General features: G+C 31.6%; 6 protein-coding genes across 7 annotated transcripts; 2 read left to right on the forward strand and 4 right to left on the reverse strand.

The window, feature by feature from the left end:
- Window positions 1-1,385: 1,385 nt before the first annotated feature.
- On the reverse strand, window positions 1,386-3,281 carry LOC111427893 (cell division cycle protein 20 homolog). Its single transcript, XM_023063250.2, has 2 exons — window positions 2,474-3,281; window positions 1,386-2,351 (listed from the first exon to the last, which is right to left on the reverse strand). The coding sequence occupies exons 1-2, from the start codon at window positions 3,189-3,191 to the stop codon at window positions 1,495-1,497; spliced, it is 1,575 nt and encodes a 524-aa protein (XP_022919018.1). The 5' UTR covers window positions 3,192-3,281; the 3' UTR covers window positions 1,386-1,494.
- Window positions 3,282-3,651: 370 nt separating this feature from the next.
- On the forward strand, window positions 3,652-4,381 carry LOC111427821 (negative cofactor 2beta). Its single transcript, XM_023063143.2, has 2 exons — window positions 3,652-3,963; window positions 4,022-4,381. The coding sequence occupies exons 1-2, from the start codon at window positions 3,723-3,725 to the stop codon at window positions 4,294-4,296; spliced, it is 516 nt and encodes a 171-aa protein (XP_022918911.1). The 5' UTR covers window positions 3,652-3,722; the 3' UTR covers window positions 4,297-4,381.
- Window positions 4,382-4,821: 440 nt separating this feature from the next.
- Window positions 4,822-16,057, forward strand: LOC111427997 (uncharacterized). Of its 2 annotated transcripts, none has more exons than XM_023063380.2 (11): window positions 4,822-4,978; window positions 6,714-8,917; window positions 10,759-11,060; window positions 11,151-11,289; window positions 11,366-11,670; window positions 13,002-13,248; window positions 13,305-13,609; window positions 13,666-14,519; window positions 14,572-14,975; window positions 15,308-15,505; window positions 15,559-16,057. In XM_023063380.2, exons 2-11 carry the CDS (start codon window positions 6,716-6,718, stop codon window positions 15,775-15,777), a joined length of 5,175 nt encoding a protein of 1,724 aa, XP_022919148.2. In that variant the 5' UTR covers window positions 4,822-4,978; window positions 6,714-6,715; the 3' UTR covers window positions 15,778-16,057. The 2 variants fall into 2 exon arrangements, with proteins under 2 accessions (XP_022919148.2, XP_022919149.2); XM_023063381.2 differs by having other exon boundaries at window positions 7,329-8,917.
- LOC111428073 (putative leucine-rich repeat-containing protein DDB_G0290503) lies at window positions 15,596-17,851 on the reverse strand. The gene is made up of 4 exons (XM_023063487.2): window positions 17,415-17,851; window positions 16,970-17,101; window positions 16,297-16,911; window positions 15,596-16,246 (listed from the first exon to the last, which is right to left on the reverse strand). The coding sequence occupies exons 2-4, from the start codon at window positions 17,069-17,071 to the stop codon at window positions 16,064-16,066; spliced, it is 900 nt and encodes a 299-aa protein (XP_022919255.2). The 5' UTR covers window positions 17,072-17,101; window positions 17,415-17,851; the 3' UTR covers window positions 15,596-16,063.
- Window positions 17,852-18,000: 149 nt separating this feature from the next.
- LOC111428074 (Drosulfakinin) lies at window positions 18,001-18,606 on the reverse strand. Its single transcript, XM_023063489.2, has 3 exons — window positions 18,504-18,606; window positions 18,241-18,449; window positions 18,001-18,190 (listed from the first exon to the last, which is right to left on the reverse strand). The coding sequence occupies exons 1-3, from the start codon at window positions 18,515-18,517 to the stop codon at window positions 18,060-18,062; spliced, it is 354 nt and encodes a 117-aa protein (XP_022919257.1). The 5' UTR covers window positions 18,518-18,606; the 3' UTR covers window positions 18,001-18,059.
- Window positions 18,607-18,725: 119 nt separating this feature from the next.
- On the reverse strand, window positions 18,726-21,158 carry LOC111427780 (uncharacterized). The gene is made up of 6 exons (XM_071196753.1): window positions 20,751-21,158; window positions 20,447-20,696; window positions 19,437-20,313; window positions 19,290-19,346; window positions 19,159-19,197; window positions 18,726-19,106 (listed from the first exon to the last, which is right to left on the reverse strand). Exons 1-6 carry the CDS (start codon window positions 20,831-20,833, stop codon window positions 18,859-18,861), a joined length of 1,554 nt encoding a protein of 517 aa, XP_071052854.1. The 5' UTR covers window positions 20,834-21,158; the 3' UTR covers window positions 18,726-18,858.
- Between the last annotated feature and the right edge of the window lie 35 nt (window positions 21,159-21,193).

Raw genomic sequence — 21,193 nt, forward strand, 5'->3', positions numbered from 1 at the left:
GCTAAAACAGATTGTTTACTGTCGGTAAAGATAGTAAAGGTCTTACCACTGAAATTGGAGCTGACAATAAGTCAGCAGCAAGTTTTATAGCGACTAATTCCACCTGCTTGATGGTGATGCCTTCTCGAGTGCTATGAGGAGACGGAGTCGTAAATCATTAGAAAAGACTCCCGCTCCTGCACCAGTCCGTCTACATGAACCATCAGTGTAGATTTTAACGGTGTTTTTTCCATCTACTTCTGTGGAACCACAATGGGCGAGGTATTTCCTTGAAAATATGAATTTACCCGGTATGTAGTCCGTGCTGCATTCCAATAACGGTGTATTTATTGTATTTGTCTTATTAAAATTTTTAATTATCTTTTCCACTACTTTTTCTCCAATTTCTTCTAGTTGCATATCTTCTTCTTCTTCAATTTGCTCAAGCCCAATAGGATCTTTTATTCCCATATTGATTGTTTGAGTTTTCCCACTTTCCAAAAAATTTATTTACTTCATTTGCGTCCAGAAGAGATTTATTTTCTTTCTTGCGCCTTGTTTTTCCAGTTTGTTGCTTTACTGTATTCCAGACAGCAGTTATTTATCTATCAGTCATCAGTCTATCAGTTATCTATCAGTCTTCTAAACTTACTTTTTTGTATTTGATACAATTCTTTGTATTTGTTTTCTTTCGTTACTTCAGCTATCGTGTAGATAGCATCTAAAGTGTTTTTCATTTTTCTTAGGCCATCTGAATTTATTTCGATGTAATTATTCGGTGAAACTTTGTATAACTGGTTTGCGCATCAGTGTTTTGATCTTTTATTATTGCCCAGTCTCTATTTCTTAATTTGCTGACGAATTGTTCCATTGTACCTTTATTTATTAGTCTTATTTTTGTATGTTTGTTCTTTTCAGTTTCATATTCAGGAATAATTGTTGTCAATTGTGCCAGATGGTCACCTAGATGCCAGTTTACTGTATTTTTTATAACAAGTTCCGCAAATGTATTTATAAACATGTTATCTACACAGCTTCCATTTACACGCGTTGGTTGCCTAAAAACTGATTTAAGTCCATGTTCTGATATAATAGATAAAAAATTGTCTTTGATTTTGGAGTTTTCATTAACACATATGTTATAGTCTCCCAATATAAACATAGGACCTCTTCCAAAAACTGTTCATTATCACCGCCTGGTGACTGAACTCGATGCAATATTTTTTTCTATGTTATATTTTTCTAATCTAATTGAATTTGATGAGTATTTTTCATTTATTAATAGCCCAGCAAACATCGAAGAAACATGAGACAAGAGATGGGTCCATATTTGATTATCTTCATCTACAAAATGAAAAGATTCAAGATTAACAGGGAGTACTCCTAATGGAACAAAGAAGAAAAACTAATATCAAAAAATACTTTATTTCATTAAAAATACAAGAACACAATACAAGTTTATCAATACTATTAAATGAAACACATCGTCACATTACTTATAAAAATAAAAAGCATTTAACGAATACAACTTTTAAGTATACTTGGCTTCTCCTTATTTTTCTGTTCCTTAGCTTTAACGGGATTCTTAGCAAAACAATTCCATAATCTCAAGGTTTCATCGGCTCCAGCTGAAAGTACTGTGCTGCCATCGGGAGATATCGCCAAATGTAACACTCTCGCAGTATGCCCAGTCAGTTCAGCAACTTTCGTCATACCCGCATATTTCCAAATAATCAATTGATTATTAGCAAATCCATGCCCAGAAACTAACTCTTTATAATTCGTAGACCACAACAATGAACATACTTGAGATTTTGTGTCAACAGAATTAATACAAGAACCAATGTTGCAATTCCAAAAACGAATATGTCTATCAGCAGTTCCACCCCCACTCGCTAAGATATGAGGCTGCCAAGGACACCAAGCCAAAGCTTTAACCGCAGCTTGATGTTGCGTAAAACTAAATAACGGAGTGTTATTGGTGTGATGACCCCCATTAACCGTTTGCCAAACATTTAAAACGTTATCATTTCCACCGCTAGCCAAATATTTGCCATCAGTTGACCATTTTAATCCGCACACTTCGTGGGTATGACCACTTAAAACGCTGATTTGATGCTCACGCTGTCGGACGTCGTGATGAATTATTTGTCCACTTCTAGAGCCGCTAGAAACAACGTACGAGTTCCAAGCTAATGACCCAACTCTCGCAGAGTGCCCATCCATTGCACGAAGTCTTTTTGATGTGGCGCAATCCCAAATGTCTGTAGTACCTTGAGTTGTGCCTATTGCGAGATAATCACCTTCTTGTATCCAAGATAAAGAACAAACTGTGTCTGGGAGTTCAACTAATTCGTCTATTTTACCTGTACCTAAATTCAAAACATATTCATATACTTTTTATGTTTTTGGTAAATAGTAGAGATTTGAACTTGACAGCAAAATGTGCAAGAACTTTGTGTATATTTAAAATTATAAATTAATTAATATTTACCTGCATTCCAAAGATAAACCCTTGTGCCTAAAGCAGCAGCTAAAATGTTATTACCACTCCAATCAATTAAATTTAAATAAAAATCGTCAACAATATCGGGAGCATCTAAGATTCTATCAGGTGCCTGAGGAATATATCTATTTGTATTTTTAACTGATGCAGGTGTTTTCGCTTGCGTATACAAAACCCTCATGGGATTTTGAAATCCTTCCGGAGCAGAAGAAGCTTTCTTTTGATAAGACAAAATTTTAGGTTTACTCATATCCGTTCCATGCAAATTTTCAACAAGAACTTTCTGCATTGCCATCTGCGCAGGACACTCAGCAGCATCTTCAGTTTGATTCAATAAATAATGGCCCAATTCAAATTGAGCTGCACTTCTAACGGGAATAAATCTATCTCCACCGGGAGTTCTACTACCTTTATTCGGAGTAGGTTTAGGTGTTGTAGCTCTTCCAGGACTTTTACTTTTCGATGGCGTTTTCGACGGGGTCTTTTTTGTACGTATAACATCACTACCTCCTCTTTTCGATGGAGTTTTTACATTTGAACTAGTATTTGCCGATGAATTTTTCGCTTTCGATGAATTTAAACTAATGTTACTGGTGGAGAGATTATTTTCACCTTTTCTTTGCCATCTCGGTGTAGGACCGGTTGTTATGGGGCCATCGACGTTTAAAAGACTGTTTATTTCGTTTACGTAGCGAAATTGAGCCATTTAAAATCACTTAAAACGTGCTGAATTAAAGGTAACTTATTGAGAACATAAAAACTTAAACGGAATATGAGTCAATGTGACATACTCAAAAAACCGTTAAGGTTTTGAATTGAAATTGTCAGTTATTACCAACGTTAAAAAAATTTATTAATTTAAATTAAAATCTAATTTAAAATTTATTAATTTATATTATTAATTACTTTTGGAGTGAGAGAATAATATTGATGTTATATTTATCATAAATTAAGATAAATACAACAATCAGAAATCTCGGAAGATCGTTACAAATTTAATTGTAGTACCAACCTCGATTATTTTTTGATATTAGAAATCTTTTTATATTGTAAATTAGTCAATTTATTATTAATTTTCTGATTTAGTTAATAAAAAAAATGATTTTTTTTAAATTAATTTTAATAAATGAATTTTATTGAACTTTATTAACGGTTGGTTTTTAGTTGTCAAAACCTACCAAGTGTCAAAACAACTTTTAAGGTTAAACAATAAAAATTTTATTAATTAGGGCTTATTATGAGTAATTCAACTCCTTCGGGTAGCACTCCAAATACAGAAGACGATGAGCTCACCTTGCCTCGGGCAAGTATAAATAAAATGATAAAAGAGTTGGTCCCTCACGTTCGAATTGCAAACGAAGCTAGAGAGCTTGTTTTGAATTGTTGTACGGAATTTATACATTTACTAAGTTCGGAAGCAAATGATATATGTAATCAATTACATAAGAAAACTATCAGTGCACAACACATCTTCTCAGGTAATCAAAATTGTTTTATTTGTAAGAATTTATTTTATACAAATTTGTCAACTTATAGCTTTAGAACGATTAGGATTTAGTGATTATCGTGTTGAAGCTGAAGCTGTATTAAGAGACTGCAGAGCCGTAGCAGCTAAAAGAAGAAGACAAAGCACAAGGCTTGAAAATTTAGGAATTCCTGAGGAAGAATTATTAAGGCAACAACAAGAATTGTTTGCAAAAGCCAGGCAAGAACAAGCTTACGCTGACCAACAAGAGTGGGAAAAACTTCAAGCTTCAGCTCAACAAGCTCAAGCTTTACCAACAACTGATGATCAAGATGATTACTCTTAAGTTTTTATTTGGTATAACTACATTATTTTATATCCTGTAAAAATGTGTTAATTAATTAATTCTATTATTAAAATGATAAAACTGGTCTTTTGTATTAAACAAATTTGGATTTAATTTCCATCTTTAGTAGGTTAAAAATCGATTTAGGGCTTCCGTGACGTCACTTACTTTCCACACCCCGTAAATAATTTTTTTTTGTGCTAGACTTTGAGTGTAATTAATTTTAAAAGTTAATCAGACATACTTATTTTTTTTTAATTAATTAAAAAGGCTAGGCACCTTAAATTGAGGTATGATAATCAAAATCTAACCTCAAATTTAAGGTGATGTCAATAATGTGAATTCAAAAACTTAAATATTGTTAATACTTATTTTATAATAAATTTAATAAAATTTGGTGAAAAAAAATTAAGAAAATATTAATATTTATAATGTTTATGAAACATAAATAAATAAATTTAAAGAAAAATGTTGGTAACAATGCGCTGTAGTAGCTAACATCGTGTTGATTGAATCGGCGCTAATTTCATTCGATGCCCTTGTGATGAATGCTTGGTGTTTTTCGTGTGACGCAAAAACGGCGTGCAATGTACATTTACTAATATTTTTATAAATCGTGAAAAAAAATAATAATTATCAGATACCGGCCGGTGTCATCGTTCGACGAATTTATTTAAGTTAGGTAAGTAAAACCCCATGGTCGTTTTTTTCTATCTATTTATATCCCGTCCAGCGGAGTCAGTCAAGTGCCGCCAAACGACTTGTTCGATATCGCATTCTGCAAATATTACCAGCAAAGACCCATCCAACACTATAACCAATTGCCGTTTTTTTCCCAAAAATAAATCAATAATTTTGTGTGCATGATTTTTAGTAAAAAAAAGCTAAGATAAAATAATCTTAGATGTTTAATTCTGTCAGTTGGTGTAAAAAAAATTTTAAGATAAATGTTACAAAATTTAAAAATACAAGTCGAAAATTGATTATTTCACTGTTTATTTGCGTTCTAAATGTTGAAATTTGATAAAAATGCTGAGATTTTATGTAATTCGTTTTGGACGAAGCTACCTGGATTGCGTCTGTTTGATTGGTTGCCTATACGAAAGTGTATTCTATAAAAATCATCAATATCTTGAAATCAACAATGAGTAACTTTGTTATTCTCTAATTTAATACAATAATATTTACAAAATTTGATTTTTATTACTTACCAAAATATACATAGTGATTCTAACCTACAAGATGAATTCAAAAAAGTTCATATATCATAAACATATTTCTTAAAATCATGTGGGATTAGATATTTTGAGGAAAAAATGCTTTGAAATGTGGAGAATGCAATTTATGAAGTTAACAATTGGAGAATTTGTTGAACTTTAAATATCTGGAGAATGTTACTTTTGAGATCATACTAAGAATATAGGGTTACTCAAAAGTAGGTAAGTAAACATGTAGAACAACCAATTTCAAGTCTAACAAATAATACTAGGGATGCTATACGGCGATTTTCTTGAAACTTACCATACAAGTAGTGTATCAAAAAATCACGTTCAAAAAGCTCACAATAAGAAAGTTTTGATTATTACATGCATTACTATTTGTAGTGATGAGTTTCCATGATTCCTAGTGTTACTTGTAAGTAATAAAATATTTTCTTAAAAATTTCACCTCTCTGGAATATCACTCTTCTCTCTTAGTCGCAAGGTGTGTTCTATCTCGACAGATTTCGTGAAGTTAGTTTTGTCTATGCTAGGAATTGCTACAGGAAAAGATATAATACTTGAAATGTTGGGTTGTAAAAAAGTCAAAGTATCATTAAAGTGTTATCAAACTAACGAAAGTTTGGAGAGAAAATCAAAGAGAGTTCCTCCACTTTTGTATCGCTGGCTGAGCGAGAATTGAAAGAAAACGAGAGACGTAATTTGAGAATGCCAAATATATGAATACATAATGAGTTTAAGAAATATGTTTGTGATTTTTTTGAAATAATTAAGGTGTGAGTTAGATGGTAGGTTTTTGTAGTGCAGAATCATTCTGTATGTCAATTTTTTAATATACAAAAAGCGGTTAATTTTATTATTAATTAATTAACAGTGAAATCACTCAAGTATTTATTATTTCAAAAGTTCTAATATTTAGACAAACCATTGGTTTCGTTATTTAAAAAAGTAATAAATAATTATAAAAAAATAAACCATGTCTGTGATTCTATAAATACCGATAAAATAGTTTTTAAATATTTTGAAAAGAACTTTTGAAATCATGTATTTTAAGAATTAACAAAACAAAAATAATAAGATTAACAACGTTATGATAAATATTTGAAGAGTGAAATTAACAAAGGCTGTAATTGCCGTTTTTTTAAACAAAAAAAGATGCAATTTCAGCGTTTTTTAATTTAACTTTTCATTTATTAGTGATGGAAGAATCAAATAGCAAGCCACCAAAACTAGGGGTTAGTCAAATAAAAAAAATCGTTTCAAAAGTAATAGTAATAACGCCAAAGCAAATAGCAGAAATGGGATTACAGAATCAATTAAAGAACGTAAAAATGGGTACGGTAATAGGACAGATACCGGAGGCAAAAACCGGGGACGGTACATCTACTGGTAAAAAACCGGTAAAAGCTGCCCTATTGAGTAATTTGCGCACAAAAATGAGTACGTTATTGAATCACAGTCCGTTCGTAATGCAAGTGGACCCGAAAGATACGGTTGATCTGGTCTATGAGAGTGTAGACGATGAGGCTTGCGACGCGGCTGAGGTTATCGAAATAGTGAACGATAAAAGTAAGAGTGAGAAAATCCCCGAAAAGGAAATTAAAGAAAAGAAAAAGATTGAAGTGTTAAACGATCAGGTCGTTCATTACAGTTCAGATGATTTGGATCTTATGCTAGAAAGAGTGCAGAAGAAACATGCAGTAACGAAACCTATAATACAAAAAACCGTTATATTAAACAATAATAAGATACTACAAAAGAAAATTGTTTCGAAATCATCTTCTGACTCTGAAAATTTATTATATGTTCCAGATTTACCTGAAGCCGCCGCGGCAAGCCAAATTACGTCAATAAGTAGCAGCGATTCCGATAGAGAACTTTCCCCCGAAAAGGACGATAAGAACGATGTGTCTGTGAAAAAGAATCTAATTGATTTAGATGCTCTAATAGCGGCCAAGAAAGTTATTACGGACGCGGCGATACGTACCGTCCCTGAGTCTTTTAACCCATCTGCGTTGAAAGGTCGACAGATTTTGCGCACTTACTCCAAAATACAATCGTTCTCAGTTGTGGGCAATCCAACGCAAAGAGAATCAATCAATAAACGCATAATACGCATCCACAAAAGAGGTTCGAAGAGAAGAAGCGACGACGAAGACGAAGAGTGGGTTTCCCCGAAAAGACCCTACAACAGACAAAAAAAATTCAAAGACACTACATCGACCGAACAAGAGCTTCAAACGAGCGTCGAAGAAAAAGTAAGGAGAATTATGGATGAGTGTAAAGGAAAGGAAACCGTCGAGCAGGTCGTCGCCCCCAAGAAAAGAGGAAGACCAAGAAAAACTCCTCTCCAACCAAAAGTTGATGTTGAACCACCCAGCGATGGCGATAAAGAAAGAAATAACACATCTTCGGACAAACCTGAAATAGTTACTCCAAGAAAAAGAGGACGCCCAAGAAAAATATATGTCGACCCGGGAAGAGATGATAAAACCTCAGACGATAATTCACCGAAAAAGAAACAAAGAAGGCGAAAATCCGACGCCGACGAAAGAGAATTTTCCGCACCATCTTCAACCCCCGGAGGTGTAAGAACAAGCGGGCGAAAACGAAAAGTAGTCGATTACGCCGCTTTAAGCGGTGGAAGAATATCATCGTCGGAAGAAGAAGATTTTGCCGAAATCGAAAGACTCACCGGAACGAGCATTAAACACGATTCTTCAGAGGACGAATCCAGCGAAGAAGAAGAAGAGGAAGAGGAAATTCCAAGAGAAGATGAAGACAAAGAAAAGTCCGCCTCAAAAATGGAGGCTGTACATCCGTTGAAAAAACGATTGAAAATGGAACACGCTCAAGCGGCCGAAAAAGAAAAAGCTGACGAAGATGAGAAGAAAGATAACGGAAGCAATAAACACGAAAATAATGACGTACAAAATAATAGTACCGTTAAAGAAACTAAAGAACCTCCAAAAACCGAAGAAAAAGATAATAAAGAAAATTCTCAAATAAAACAGAAAACGCAGAATCTAGAAAAAGAGAATGAAACCTCCATACATAAAAACGACTCCAATGATAATAATGACAGTGCTGAAAATTCTGAAAGTGACAAAAATTCCACATCAGACGAGAAAGATTCGCAAGAAATTGAAAGAAAAGATAACGATAATGTCGTTGAAAAGAAGGACAGTAATGATAGTAAAGTTGAAAAAAATGACCAAGAAGATGACGAAAAGGACGTGGAGAAAGTAGAATCTGACAAACCGGAAGAGGAGAGTGACAATGAAGACAATACCATCACTTGTGGTGTGTGTAAGGAGACTTTGGACTCTGAATCTGGGTGGGTGAAACATAAACAAGGACGCCACAATAATTTGGCTTGGAAGGTTGGCGAACCACCTTTGGTAAGTTTTTAATTTTTTGTGGTATATTCGCACATGCAGCACTTCAATTGCTCATGATGCAAACGCAATTATTTGTTCAGATTTGTATTGGTTATAGTAATCTAGTTAATGTGTTTGTTATTATTCGTAATTGTATCATGCGTTTTTATTTAAAAATGTTGTTAATCTTCTATAAAAAAATTTATTAAATTTGCTTCCTCTATTTTAAAGAAATAGAAAGACATTTATTCCAGATGCAGTAATCCCATAAAAAGAAATCTAACAGCGTTCGATTTTCAAGATTAGTTTCTCCCAGCTCCATTTACCCTAATAATCTACTTGCCTTTCTAACTCTCTGTCTAATATAAGTCAACAGTTTAGTACAATATGTGTACTAAGGAATTTATACCGTAAATTTCATATAATTCGCAATCTATGAATGGTGTAACCACATAAAATGCAATATAGCTTAATAGTACAGGCAGTGGGTAGTTTTGCAAAGGAAAAATTTTGCTTGGAAAAAGGTCTTATACTAATTAGCGCTACCCACCACTGTCACTAGAACTTGCATTAGACCTAGAACTAGATACATTCGGATTTAGCCACAGGTCTCTCAAGACGGCTAAACCCGAATGATTCTAGTTCTAGGTCTTGTGTTAGTTCTAGTGATAGTGGTAGCGTAAAACTAGAACTAATACTAGACCGGAAACTAGAAACATTCGGATTTAGTCGCACGTCTCTCAAGACGGCCAAACTTGCATCTTAAGTGAAATTCACTGTATAATAATGATAAATTTTCTTATAGAAGGTTAATATGTAAATAAATTAATTTTTACATTTGATATAATTACGTTTATAGCAACTTATTTCTTATAATCGTTTCCAACTGATTCAAAACACAAGAAATTAATGAATTAGGTTTTAATAATAAAATGTAGTTGAGGGTACTGTATGTGTGAATATGCCGCGTCCAAGTTGTTTGGAGAAGATCACCGTCTCACTCAAAAAGTAATCGAATGATCTCTTAAGACGTAAGTTAATTTGAAATTGTTTTTAAATACAGGAGGTTCCTCAACGTGAGCTCGAGCAGATGTGAAATCAACAACGTTAGTTTGAGAATTGGGCGAATGCGGATCACCCAATTCGCATTTAGGTCGGTTTATTTTCTAATTGTAAGGTTTTTCTTTTTGTACTTTGTTTTCTTTTTTCTCGCACATTCTTAATCAGAAATAAAAGAAAGTAATTGTCGCCGATCATATTCAAAATTAGAAAATCTCATAAATTGTTTTTTGGGGATTTCTTGTTGTGAAAGAAATCGTTTAAGTATTTGAATAGTTTGATTGGTTGCAAGTAAAAAATAAACGTGCGCGTACAGAAAAAAAGTTTAAATAAAAAAAAAATATTTGAATATTTTTCTAACTTTTACGGCTAAGTCTATATTTAGGAAAAAAGTTTCAAATGTGTTCATATTTGTTTTGTTCATTTTGTATTTGAATTTTCTTTTGCAAATTATAATTTCTGTACATGAGACTCTTAATTATGAAGTTTGCTGTACATTGTGCAATCAATTAGAGTTTTTCTATTAATTGTATATTTTGTTCTTATTAACATTTTTTTTTTGAATAGAGTATAAATAAATTTTTTCTTAAAAAGAATAAATGGTTTTTCTTTGATGATGATGTGAGAAATCTTAAAGGTTTTTAATAAATCAAAGCCAATCATTTCTTCAAAAGAATTATTTTTACAATTTTGTTTAGATAATTTAAATAAAAAAAAATAAATGAATAAAAGTTTTTTTCTCTCTCCACTCATTCATCGCTCATCTCATCAAAAAGATCTAATCTCTACATTCTTGTTTTTAGGATTTAGAGAACTACGATCTAGTGTATAAGACTCTAAAAGTTACCCTAAAACAGTACGGTGCCCTTGTGTGTGAGGTGTGTGGAGAGGACTATTCCAGTGCGGTCAAGTTTATCAAGCACGCACGAAAGTGTAAGAATAAAGTGTGTTTTGACTTTGAAAAGCGAGCGCGACGTTTTTCATCGAGTAAAGCATCGCGAAGTTTCGCCGATGCCGATCCCGGTACATCATCGGCTGACGGCGAGGTCATCAATAATGTTCCCAAAGTCGTCAAGAAGAAAAACGACAAACAATTTTCCCAGAAGTGAGTTTATGTAAAAAATTTCTCATCTTTTTCTTTTCCCCTATTGAGCCTGTTCAAGTTATTCTTCAACCTTCTTCTCTTGTTGTTTAGAAAAAGTGGTTCTAATACAAATCCTCAAAACGATGTTAAATGCGCCGTTTGCGAGAAGAGTATACCAAAAAGACAATGGTCCATTCATAAGTCTACTAAACATAACAATTTGGCTTGGAAAGATGGAGACGAACCGTTGGTAAGAAATTTTTTGTACGAACCGATTTTTAGCTGTTTTGTTCAGTCTCTCATCAATTCTTAATTTTATTTGAAAGGATTTGGACGATACTAAATTAGTAACGAAATTGTTGACGCAATTGTGCAAACAAAAAAAGGTTTTAACTTGTGAATTGTGTGGTGCTAAAAAGAAATCCGCTGTCGGTTATATTTCTCATAAACAACAATGTCAAAAGTCAATACATGAATTAGATGCTTTAAAAGTGGAATGTAAGATTTGTTATAGAAGAATGTTACCAGTTAGTTTAGGTATACATATGCAACTGTCTCATTCCGCTAAAGAAGCAATTATTCTGGGTGATAAACAAGAGGATGTTTTAACACCGAGGAAAGCAGCTATGAAGTATATGATTTTTTTATTCTTATTATAATATATTTATCAATAACAGAAAACTCTAGCGTGGGATGGTTAATTATTTTTCAGTTAGTAAATAAAACCATAGTGATCTAGAGTTTTTATTTTATTGATTATAATAACCTAGGTGTTTCAAGAATACTTTGACAAAATGGTTATTTTTGCACTTATCTTAAATCATAAAACTTGTCTTACAGGTTTTTCTTGTGCTCATTTTGCCAAAGGCTTCTTCCTCAATAGTTCTTTCCCATATCTTTTTTGAGAGGCCCTCGTCTCTGTGTTCCTTGAGGGTTCCAATCAAACGTTAACATTTCAATTGCGGGTTATTGGTCTGTTCTCTCGCACAAGTCTTCATTGGATATCACTTCCGGCCACCATACGTTTATAATGCGTCGCAGGCATTGATTAATGAACACTTGTAATTTGTTTGACATCCCCTTGGTGACCTTTCATGTTTCATACCTATACAGGAGGACTGACGTTGCTGCTGAACACGTGAAGTTTCCAGTCTCTAGGCATCTTCTCTTGTGTCCATATTTTCTCAAGTAACTTTATAATCAATGTTGGCTATACCTAGTGCTTTTCCAATACTAATCTTGAGGGTTGTTTTAATTTCATTACGACTTGGTGTCTTAATGCTAATACCAGCATCACTAACTGCTTCATTTCCTTGGAGAAAGAGGGGCAGCAACTCTTTTTTGTCTTTTCCACTTCATGGACTAGTTTTATGGGCATTAGTAGACCAAATAGCCGCATTACATTGCCCTTCAGCTTGGACATAACCATTTTTCAAGCAGAAGTACTTGCTATAGACTTCTACACCGCTTTGAACCTACTAAAGCATGCTCCTTGAGGGTTCCTATCAAACGTTAACATTTCAACTGCAGATTGTTGGTTTGTTTTCTCTCACAAGTCTTCATTGGATATCACTTCCGGCCACCATACGTTTATAATGCGTCGCAGGCATTGATTAATGAACACTTGTAATTTGTTTGACATCTCCTTGGTGACCCAGGTGATACGTTGCTGTTGAACACGCGAAGTCTCGTCCTCACATTTCACTATGTTTTCAGGAGTTTTTAGGAGTTGGTGCCTTTATGCTAAAACCAGCATCACTGACTGCTTCATTTCCTTGGCGAAAGAGAGGCAGCAACTCTTTTTTGTCTTTTCCATTTCATGAACTAGTTTCCTTGTGTTCTCAACAGTTGTCTATCCTTACTCTTATTGAAGCCTTGGCATCAGCTTTTAACTTATTATTTTGTCAAAGTTTTTTTGAACCCCAAATATGTATGTGTATGTTACTAACAAAATCTTTCTAGAGCTATAAATAGTATAAAAAAATTTCGGGAAAAAGAAAAAGATTTAAATCAAACAGCAATATCAAAAAAATTTATTAAAAATTTCGATTTTACTACATCGAATGATGATGTGATGAACAAATTTAAAAGTGATATTGAAACGCATACCTTTACAAATTGTATTTATAGCGATTGTAGTTTTAAAAGTGAAACTGTTGAGGATCTATGCAAACACTTAAATATCTGTGATAAAAAAATCGAGGGAAATGTAAGTATTAATAAAATTTTAACGGGTTAAAAATAAATAATTTACTTTTATTTTAGATATTTACTTGTAATTTTTGTTTAAAAACTTTTATTAATCGTAAAGAAGTTGGTCAGCACATAAAAACACACGATGAAACTGATTGTTATGTTATTAAAGATGTGGATGATGATGAGAATTTTGAAGCTGATGGGGAGGAAGAAATCGATCCTTTTGATGATATAGAAATTGATAAAATGAATTCATCTTTATCTAAAGGAGTCACTAAAAGTGTTGGACATAAAGTCAAATTTATGGAAAAGATTAATTTTCATAAAAAATCTTGGAATGTATTTTCGTTTGCTTATAAATGGACCAAAGAATTGTGAGATTTAAATTTAACATTAAAACAAGATTAATTGATGATCAATTTTTTTTTAGTGCAGATCATTATTTTGCTGAAAAAGACATTTTCGCTGAAAATGGTGTTGATAAAGACCAATTTAAAAATATTAAAAACGAAGATATCTTCTTTTATCTCCCTAAACAAACAGAATCGATTGATGTTTCAAGACTGCTCTTAGATGATTTAAAAAATCCGCTCGATCAAGATTTTAATTGGAGAAAATATAAATTATTTGAAAGCGATATTTCATCCGATGGAACCTCAACAATTTTTTGTGGCGGCAAAATAAACTGTCTCGTTTGGATTCCAACTCCCCACACACATTTAAACGAAAACCAAATATTATCAATCAGCGTTTTAAACCCCGAAAAGAGTTACTTAAAAACAATAAATCATTATGATAAATCTTTGATTCAATTTTGGAACTTTGGTCCATTAAAAAACGCGGAAAATTCCAAATTTAAACCGAAATTAGAATTTTGTTTGGGTCATAAGTATGGTTTGATTACAAATTTAGAATGGTGTCCTTCTGGTTATTATGATCCCTTTAAAAATAATGATGAAGTACAAAGATTAGGTTTGATTGCTGTTGCAACTGGGGATAAGTTTGTTTATATTTATTCAATTTGTCAACCTCGCCAAAAAAGTGGTAAATTATTCGAAAAAAAACCTTTAGTAAAATTATCTTTAACGAAGTCAGTTGATGCTAATATTGGAGAAATTGAGTTTTTTCCAACGAAAACTTCATGGACAAAAGCGAAAGGACACAAATATATTGCTGTAGGATATTCTAATGGAATCGTTGCAATTTTTTCTTTGGAAAAAATGTTTATTGAAGAAGTTTTGTATCCATTAAAATGTTTTAGTGCGGAATGCGAATCAATAAGTGGTTCGTTAAAAAAATAAATAAATGAAATTAAATAATTTATATATTTTTTTAGCACTTCTTTTAACTCATCATTCCAATGGAAATCAATTTCTCATAACAGCATCAACATTTAAAGACATGAAACTTTGGGATTTAAATGATACATCAGATTGTATTTTTATAAGTCGAAAGTATCCAATAACTGAGTTAACATGTAGTATCCATTGGCTCATTCCTTTAGTTTGTTATGATAACACAACAACTGTAGCATCTTGGTTGGTTCCTTTTCGCGAACATAACTGCGACCACGAAGCCATAACATTCACTGTATTTAATAGCACGGTAACATCCGTGACTTCAAACGATTGGGGGAATTTGTTTATTAGTTGTAGCGATACGGGAGAGGTGGTTATATGTATGGCTGATCAACTTTATGATAAATATGATTATGATCTTAAAAAAGTCAAACCAAGATTTGTAAGTATTTATATAAATGTGTTTTAAAAGTTTATTATATTATACTATCAGCTAAAAAGTCTAAACTTAAATGATTCTAGGTCTTGTGTTAGTTCTAGTGATAGTGCTAGTGTAAAACTAGAACTAACACTAGACCTAGAACTAGAAACATTCGGGTTTAGTCGCCTATGCCTAGTGTTAGTTCTAATGATAAATGTTAACTGTACTCTTTTATACTCATTTGGGTCATATATCACTAATATTATCATAATCTCATTCCTTTTAATTTCACAAAAGTATTCTCTTTGAGAAAATTTTATTATAATATTAATATAAATTATTAATATTTTTAGTTGTTATCTTACACTGGAATTTATTCAAAAAAATTAACAAAGGATGAAAATAAGGCGATACAAAAAAATAAGTTGAACCAATTAAAAAAGAAAGGATTAAATCCTGAGGATGCTATTAATTTTGGGCCAAGAACTTATGAAGATGTTAAAAATCGTTATGGATTGATTTTTTGTGATATGGATACAAATTTAAATATAGTAATAATACCTTAATAATTTAATAATAAAAATTTTTAAATTATGTTTTGTAGAGACAAGGATCTGACGGTCCCAGTAAAAAACACGACAAATTTTTAAACGATTTTAATTATCATAGCATCAACAAAGTGGATTTGTATCCAATGCAAAGTATAAGCAAAGCCGTGCTAAATCAAAACGCTCAGTCTTTTCACCATTACGCGCTTGGGTACCAAGTAGGTTTCGTTCGAGTTTCTAGAGTAAGTTTCTTAAATAAGTCTTTGTGTAAATAATGTAAATAACTGTATATAAGATTTATATATAAAAAAAATAAGGAAACATTCCTTCTTTTTTTTGCTTTCTTTCGCTTTTGTTGAATTTTTAAAATAATTTTTTGACTCGCTTAAATAAAACAAATTAAAACATAAATAAAAAGATATTGTTATGAAATTAGGATTTTAGTTTTTGCTTGAATATTGTTCTTTTCTTAAGATATAGTTTTTATTTTAATGATATAATTGTTTGTAAATGTTTTCAACTACTAAATATACAATTTATATTAACAATACAAAATTGGTTTTAATTTTCAGTTTGTAAACACATATCCTTCATACATTTGGACCCTCCTTTCTCTAATAAATCGATTTTTAAACATAATGTAACATTCTGGGCGATTTCGGCGATGATTCTAGCGTTTTGGCGAATTGTTAAATTTCTTTCATCTTCTAAAGCTTGTTTTAAACGTTCAATTTCTTGTTTATACTAAAAAATAATTGATAAAAATAATCGTTTTAATAATTTAAATTAAATACTTCTTCTACGTTAATAATTGACACGGGTTGAGGAAGCGGATTTTTGTCTAATAAATCGGTAAGAACATCTAACTTAGTTTTAACCATTAAATACTCATCTTCAATTTGATCTTTTTTCTCAATAGCATTTTTAGCAAGTGCTTTATAAACATCAATATAATGTTGGTGATCTTTAACATCTTTTAATTTATCTTGAATACTTTTCATTTTAACCGATTCCTTTTCGAGATTTTTAAAAGTATTAAACAACTCCTCGATTTTCTCTTTACAATTACTTTGTTGTTTTAGAAAATCGTTTTTATTCGAAACTTGCAGCTCGTTTAAAGCGGTTAGATCTTCCATTTTCCGAAGCAGTTTTCTTTGCTCCAATTCGGATTTTTGTAAAAGATCTTTTAACAATAGATTTTCAGAAATCAATTTGTCTTGGAGGGTTTTTTGTTGCAAGGTGGAAACGTTTTTTAATTGTATGTTGTATGAAGCGCACGTATTTTTCGCTATATCCAACTCGAATTCTAAATCGGAAATTCGAGATGTTGCGGAGTCCAATTTTAATTGAAGCTCGTGGATTTTCATGTTTTGGATATCTTCTTGTTGTCTTAATTGTTCAACTTGATTCTAAAATGATAGTAATAATCGGTTTTAAATTATTATTAATTTAGTTAGATTTTATTACCTTTCTCATTGCGAGTTCAGCCACTAATTTTCTTTGTGTTAATTCAAAAGTGGCTAAATCTACTTTTCCAGCGTCTGGAGAAGTTGTTTCTTCCATTTCCATAATTCGATTATTCTCTTTTGAATCTATAATCTATGGCAATTTATTCAAAATTATTATTTTCTTTTATTAATTATAAATTATAACTAAATCAAATTAACCTAAAATTTATATTTGAAATGTCAAAATTGAGGTTGTCAAATTTTATATGAGTGAAGTTGGCACAATCAAAATAATGGATTAACAGTTTTCTTTAATTTTTGATTCATGTATTGTTTAATTATAATATTCATTATAAATAAAGCTTTATTATTTATTACGTTTTTCTTATTAATTGATATTTCGCTAATTCGGAGTCGATTAATTTGAATTAATCCCGATTAGAGAAACTTTACTGTATATTTACCTGTTAAGTGATTCAAAGATTTCACCTCATCATGAAAAAAAGATCTTCTTCTGACTAATATAAATAGACTATGATATTCAACACTTTTAACTTTTATAAAACAATAAAGAATTTATAAAACGATTATACAAAACACTGCGATTTATCAATTCCAATTGAAAAAGTTCGTAAAGAAGACGGATAAACAGGAATTTTTCCTCTTTGATTTTCAATTATAACCCGGATTTTTCTATTTTCTTTTTCCCTCTTTTTGTCGTCAACTAAATATTCGCTTTTATCACTTTTTCCTCTTCGAATTATTTTTGATACATTGGAAAGTCGCGGTGATATAAACCCACTGTAAGTGTAAGCGTTGTATTGATTTTTAAACCAATTATCGATTTTGGTCATAAACCAAATTTGTCGTAATTTGGATTTCATCATGTTTAAACTGGTTACTTGTTACTAAAGTGCGTGGTGACACTGGCCGTGACTTTTAAAAGGTGGGCAATCTTACAAATGCTTCTCGTCTAATCGGATTTGTTATAACTCTAATCTAAATATTCTTGGGATTATATGGTTTATGAATTATTGAAAACAAAGCGAGTACTAAGCTATTAACTTTATTTAATTATTTTCTATTCACTACATTATTTAATTTCTTGTTTAAGAATCTGAATTTCTTCTTCCAAATCTCATGTGGCCGTAATCGTCAAATTCTCTTTTTCCAAATCTTAAATGACCGTAATCATCGGCTGTTTGGCGTTTTAACATTTCCGTGAATTCATCATCGTCCACTAAAAAAAATTTATAATTACAATAAATCTTTCCTTACAAAAAAACTTACCGATGAAATCCGTTAGATCAGGCTTCAATCTCGAATATACATTCTTCGGGGTTAATCGAACAAAAGGTTTGGGTCTAGGCAATCGGTTACTTTCAATATTATTTCCTGAAGGATTCGCGACTGTGTAACTTTTCTGAATAGACAAAACGTATAGGGTAACAACCAAAAGGAAAACGCCGGCGAATCCATTTTTCAATCCCATCATAGACCTACAAAAAATACTTTATTTTTGAACTTGAAAACTCCAAAGCTAAGACTCTTACTTGTATCTGAACATGTTTCGATAGATACTGCATCTTCTTGGGTTCGCATCCCGCTTTTATCCCTCAACGTTTTGTGACGTCACAGATGATTCTCTATTCGAATATTAACTGTTTAAGAATTCCGCGAACGAACCCCGCCACTTATGGTACTAAAAGTCCTGAAGGATGTCACAGGTTTTAAGGAGGACTTGTTGATTATTGAAATAACTTCGTTAGAATGGTGAGCGCGAATTCTTTACGTCCATCACTTTAGGTAAATTGTGTTAAAGACTTCGCCTCAACGAGAAGAACGTGATTTTTATTAAAGTAACAGAAAATTGGATCCTTTATTAGAAATTAATATATAAATATAAAATTAAAAATGAATTTTTGGTTTACATGTACACATAATTTCGTGGATAATCCTACAATCGGGATTTAATCTTAAAAACTGTTCTATACCTTCTTTGCTCACAACAGTTCCTGTTACATCTAATAATGACAAACCTAAGTTTTCCATGTCTTTTAATGACATATCATTTATTCCAATGAAACCTCTTAGAGATAATTTTTGGATATTAACTAGGTTGGATTTTTTAAATAATTCTTCGTATTTTCTTCTTTCTAAAGACAAGAAAATATTAAATAATAAATAATTATATGTTTACATAAATACCTCCAGGCATTGTAAATCTCCTATATGTTTGAGGATAAACTACAAAATAAAAATAAAATTTTATAATATATTCCCTCAACTTGAAACTTTGATTATTCGATTATTTAGTTGTTAGATTAGTCTTTACTTACTTTCGTTGAAGTCTATATCTTGATGATGTATTATAAAATTTCTGGGATCATCAGAACCTAAAAAATAATCAAATTTATTTGATTGATATCATATCCACTAAAATTTTTTGCATCAGTGAGGTCGAGGTTTATTATAGCGTAACTTACCATCTGTTGTATGTTCAAAAATTGATAGATCTAAATCATTTCTGATACATATTTCGGATTCATGTTTCCTAAAATTTCTAGGATCATTAGCTCTAAAACTCAACTCATAAATATATCCTGTACATTCTCTTAATTCAAATGGATCATTTACTTCTCTTGGAAATCTATCATGCCCTATATCTCTTTTCAAATATTCCGTTTTAGCTGTATTTATACGAATTGTTTCAGAATTTAATCCGCACGTACACTTATCATAAGGTGGTTCATATAAAATACTTTTAAAATTGTTATCGTTCCCTTCGATAGCTTGAGCTTCGGAATAAAGCGTTGTTCCACAATAATTCACATGTCCATAGGCACGCTTACGAGTATCGCAATCCTCGCCAAAATGTTGGTTCACAACGTTTTTATCCCATAACGCAATATCGTCCACTTTAGAATAGTACGAGTATTTTTTAGGCTGGGAACCCGAGTTTAATTCTTTTTCGCGTTCGATTTTTGTGGGGAAATACATTGTTAGGTAATTTTCGAAATACATTTCTTGTAGTTGGGTTTTTTGAGTCATGTACTTAAAAAATTCGTTTCCTAATCCGGAAAAGCGACAGTCAATAATTCGTAGTTTATTAAAATCGGTGAGATATCTTATATCAAAATCGAATAATTTTTTGCATTTATAAAGCGATAAGATTTCTAAAGCAGAATATGTTCCTAATATATAAATAAATTTTCCATTCACCCAAAAGCATTCATCTAATATAAAGACTTTTAAGTTTTTCATTTGAACCGAGCTGTTTTCGATAAACGTGGATGGATGAGTCACGTATGTTTTTCTCAAGCTCAGTTCAATCAAGCTTTGAGGGAACTCACTTAATTGTATCTATAATATGAAATTTTAATAATATTATATAGGTAATTTTTAAATGTTTGATGCGTCTTTAAAGACGGCTAAACCCGAATGTTTTGAAGTTTTTGGTTTAGTCTTTCAAGACGATAACACTTTTTATATTTACTTTATTGCCAGATATTTTTTGATTCTCCAAAGCTATAATAACCAAATTTGTGTATTTTAAATATCCGATAAAATCGTTCGGAATAATTTCTCCACACCTGCTCTCCGAACAAAATCTAATTTCTTTGGTTACATCAATTATATTTTTGAAGCAAAAAGTGATCTTATTGAGATCATGCGGGGAATCTCTAGCATCAATTATCCACCATAATTTTTTATGTTTGATTAAATTGTGAAATTTTTTACACGTCCTTTAATCAAGGTTTAATAGCTTAATTTGAAATGGTGTTAAATTAATTATTTACCTGCTTAATTGCCATAATTCCGTTGAATTAAGATATTCGATTATTCCAAGTAAAGAATAATCGTTTAAATCTAAAATGTTCATAACAGAAAACTTTATTTGGGACTAACTCATTAAACGATTTTTTTAACGCAGTAAAATATAAAGATTAGATAAAGACATTAATTACCCTCATATGACTCAATACTTAAAATTAGTAATCCTAAAATATTACTTTATATTATACATTTCTTCGTTATCTTTAGAGATTATAAAGAGAAAATTAAAATGCAATAGATATAAGAAAGAGATAAATTTATTTTACTTCGCCACACTTGCAGCTAAAACTCCTCAAAATTATAAATCAAGGTTGTAGTTTAACTATGGTCTCATCTATTTTAGATATGGAAATCCCTGATTTAGGATTATTTGATGGTTCTGGAATATCCTGTGATGCAGCAATTT

Source organism: Onthophagus taurus, chromosome 6 (assembly GCF_036711975.1).
Source record: "Onthophagus taurus isolate NC chromosome 6, IU_Otau_3.0, whole genome shotgun sequence".
Taxonomy (NCBI): Eukaryota; Metazoa; Arthropoda; class Insecta; order Coleoptera; family Scarabaeidae; genus Onthophagus; species Onthophagus taurus.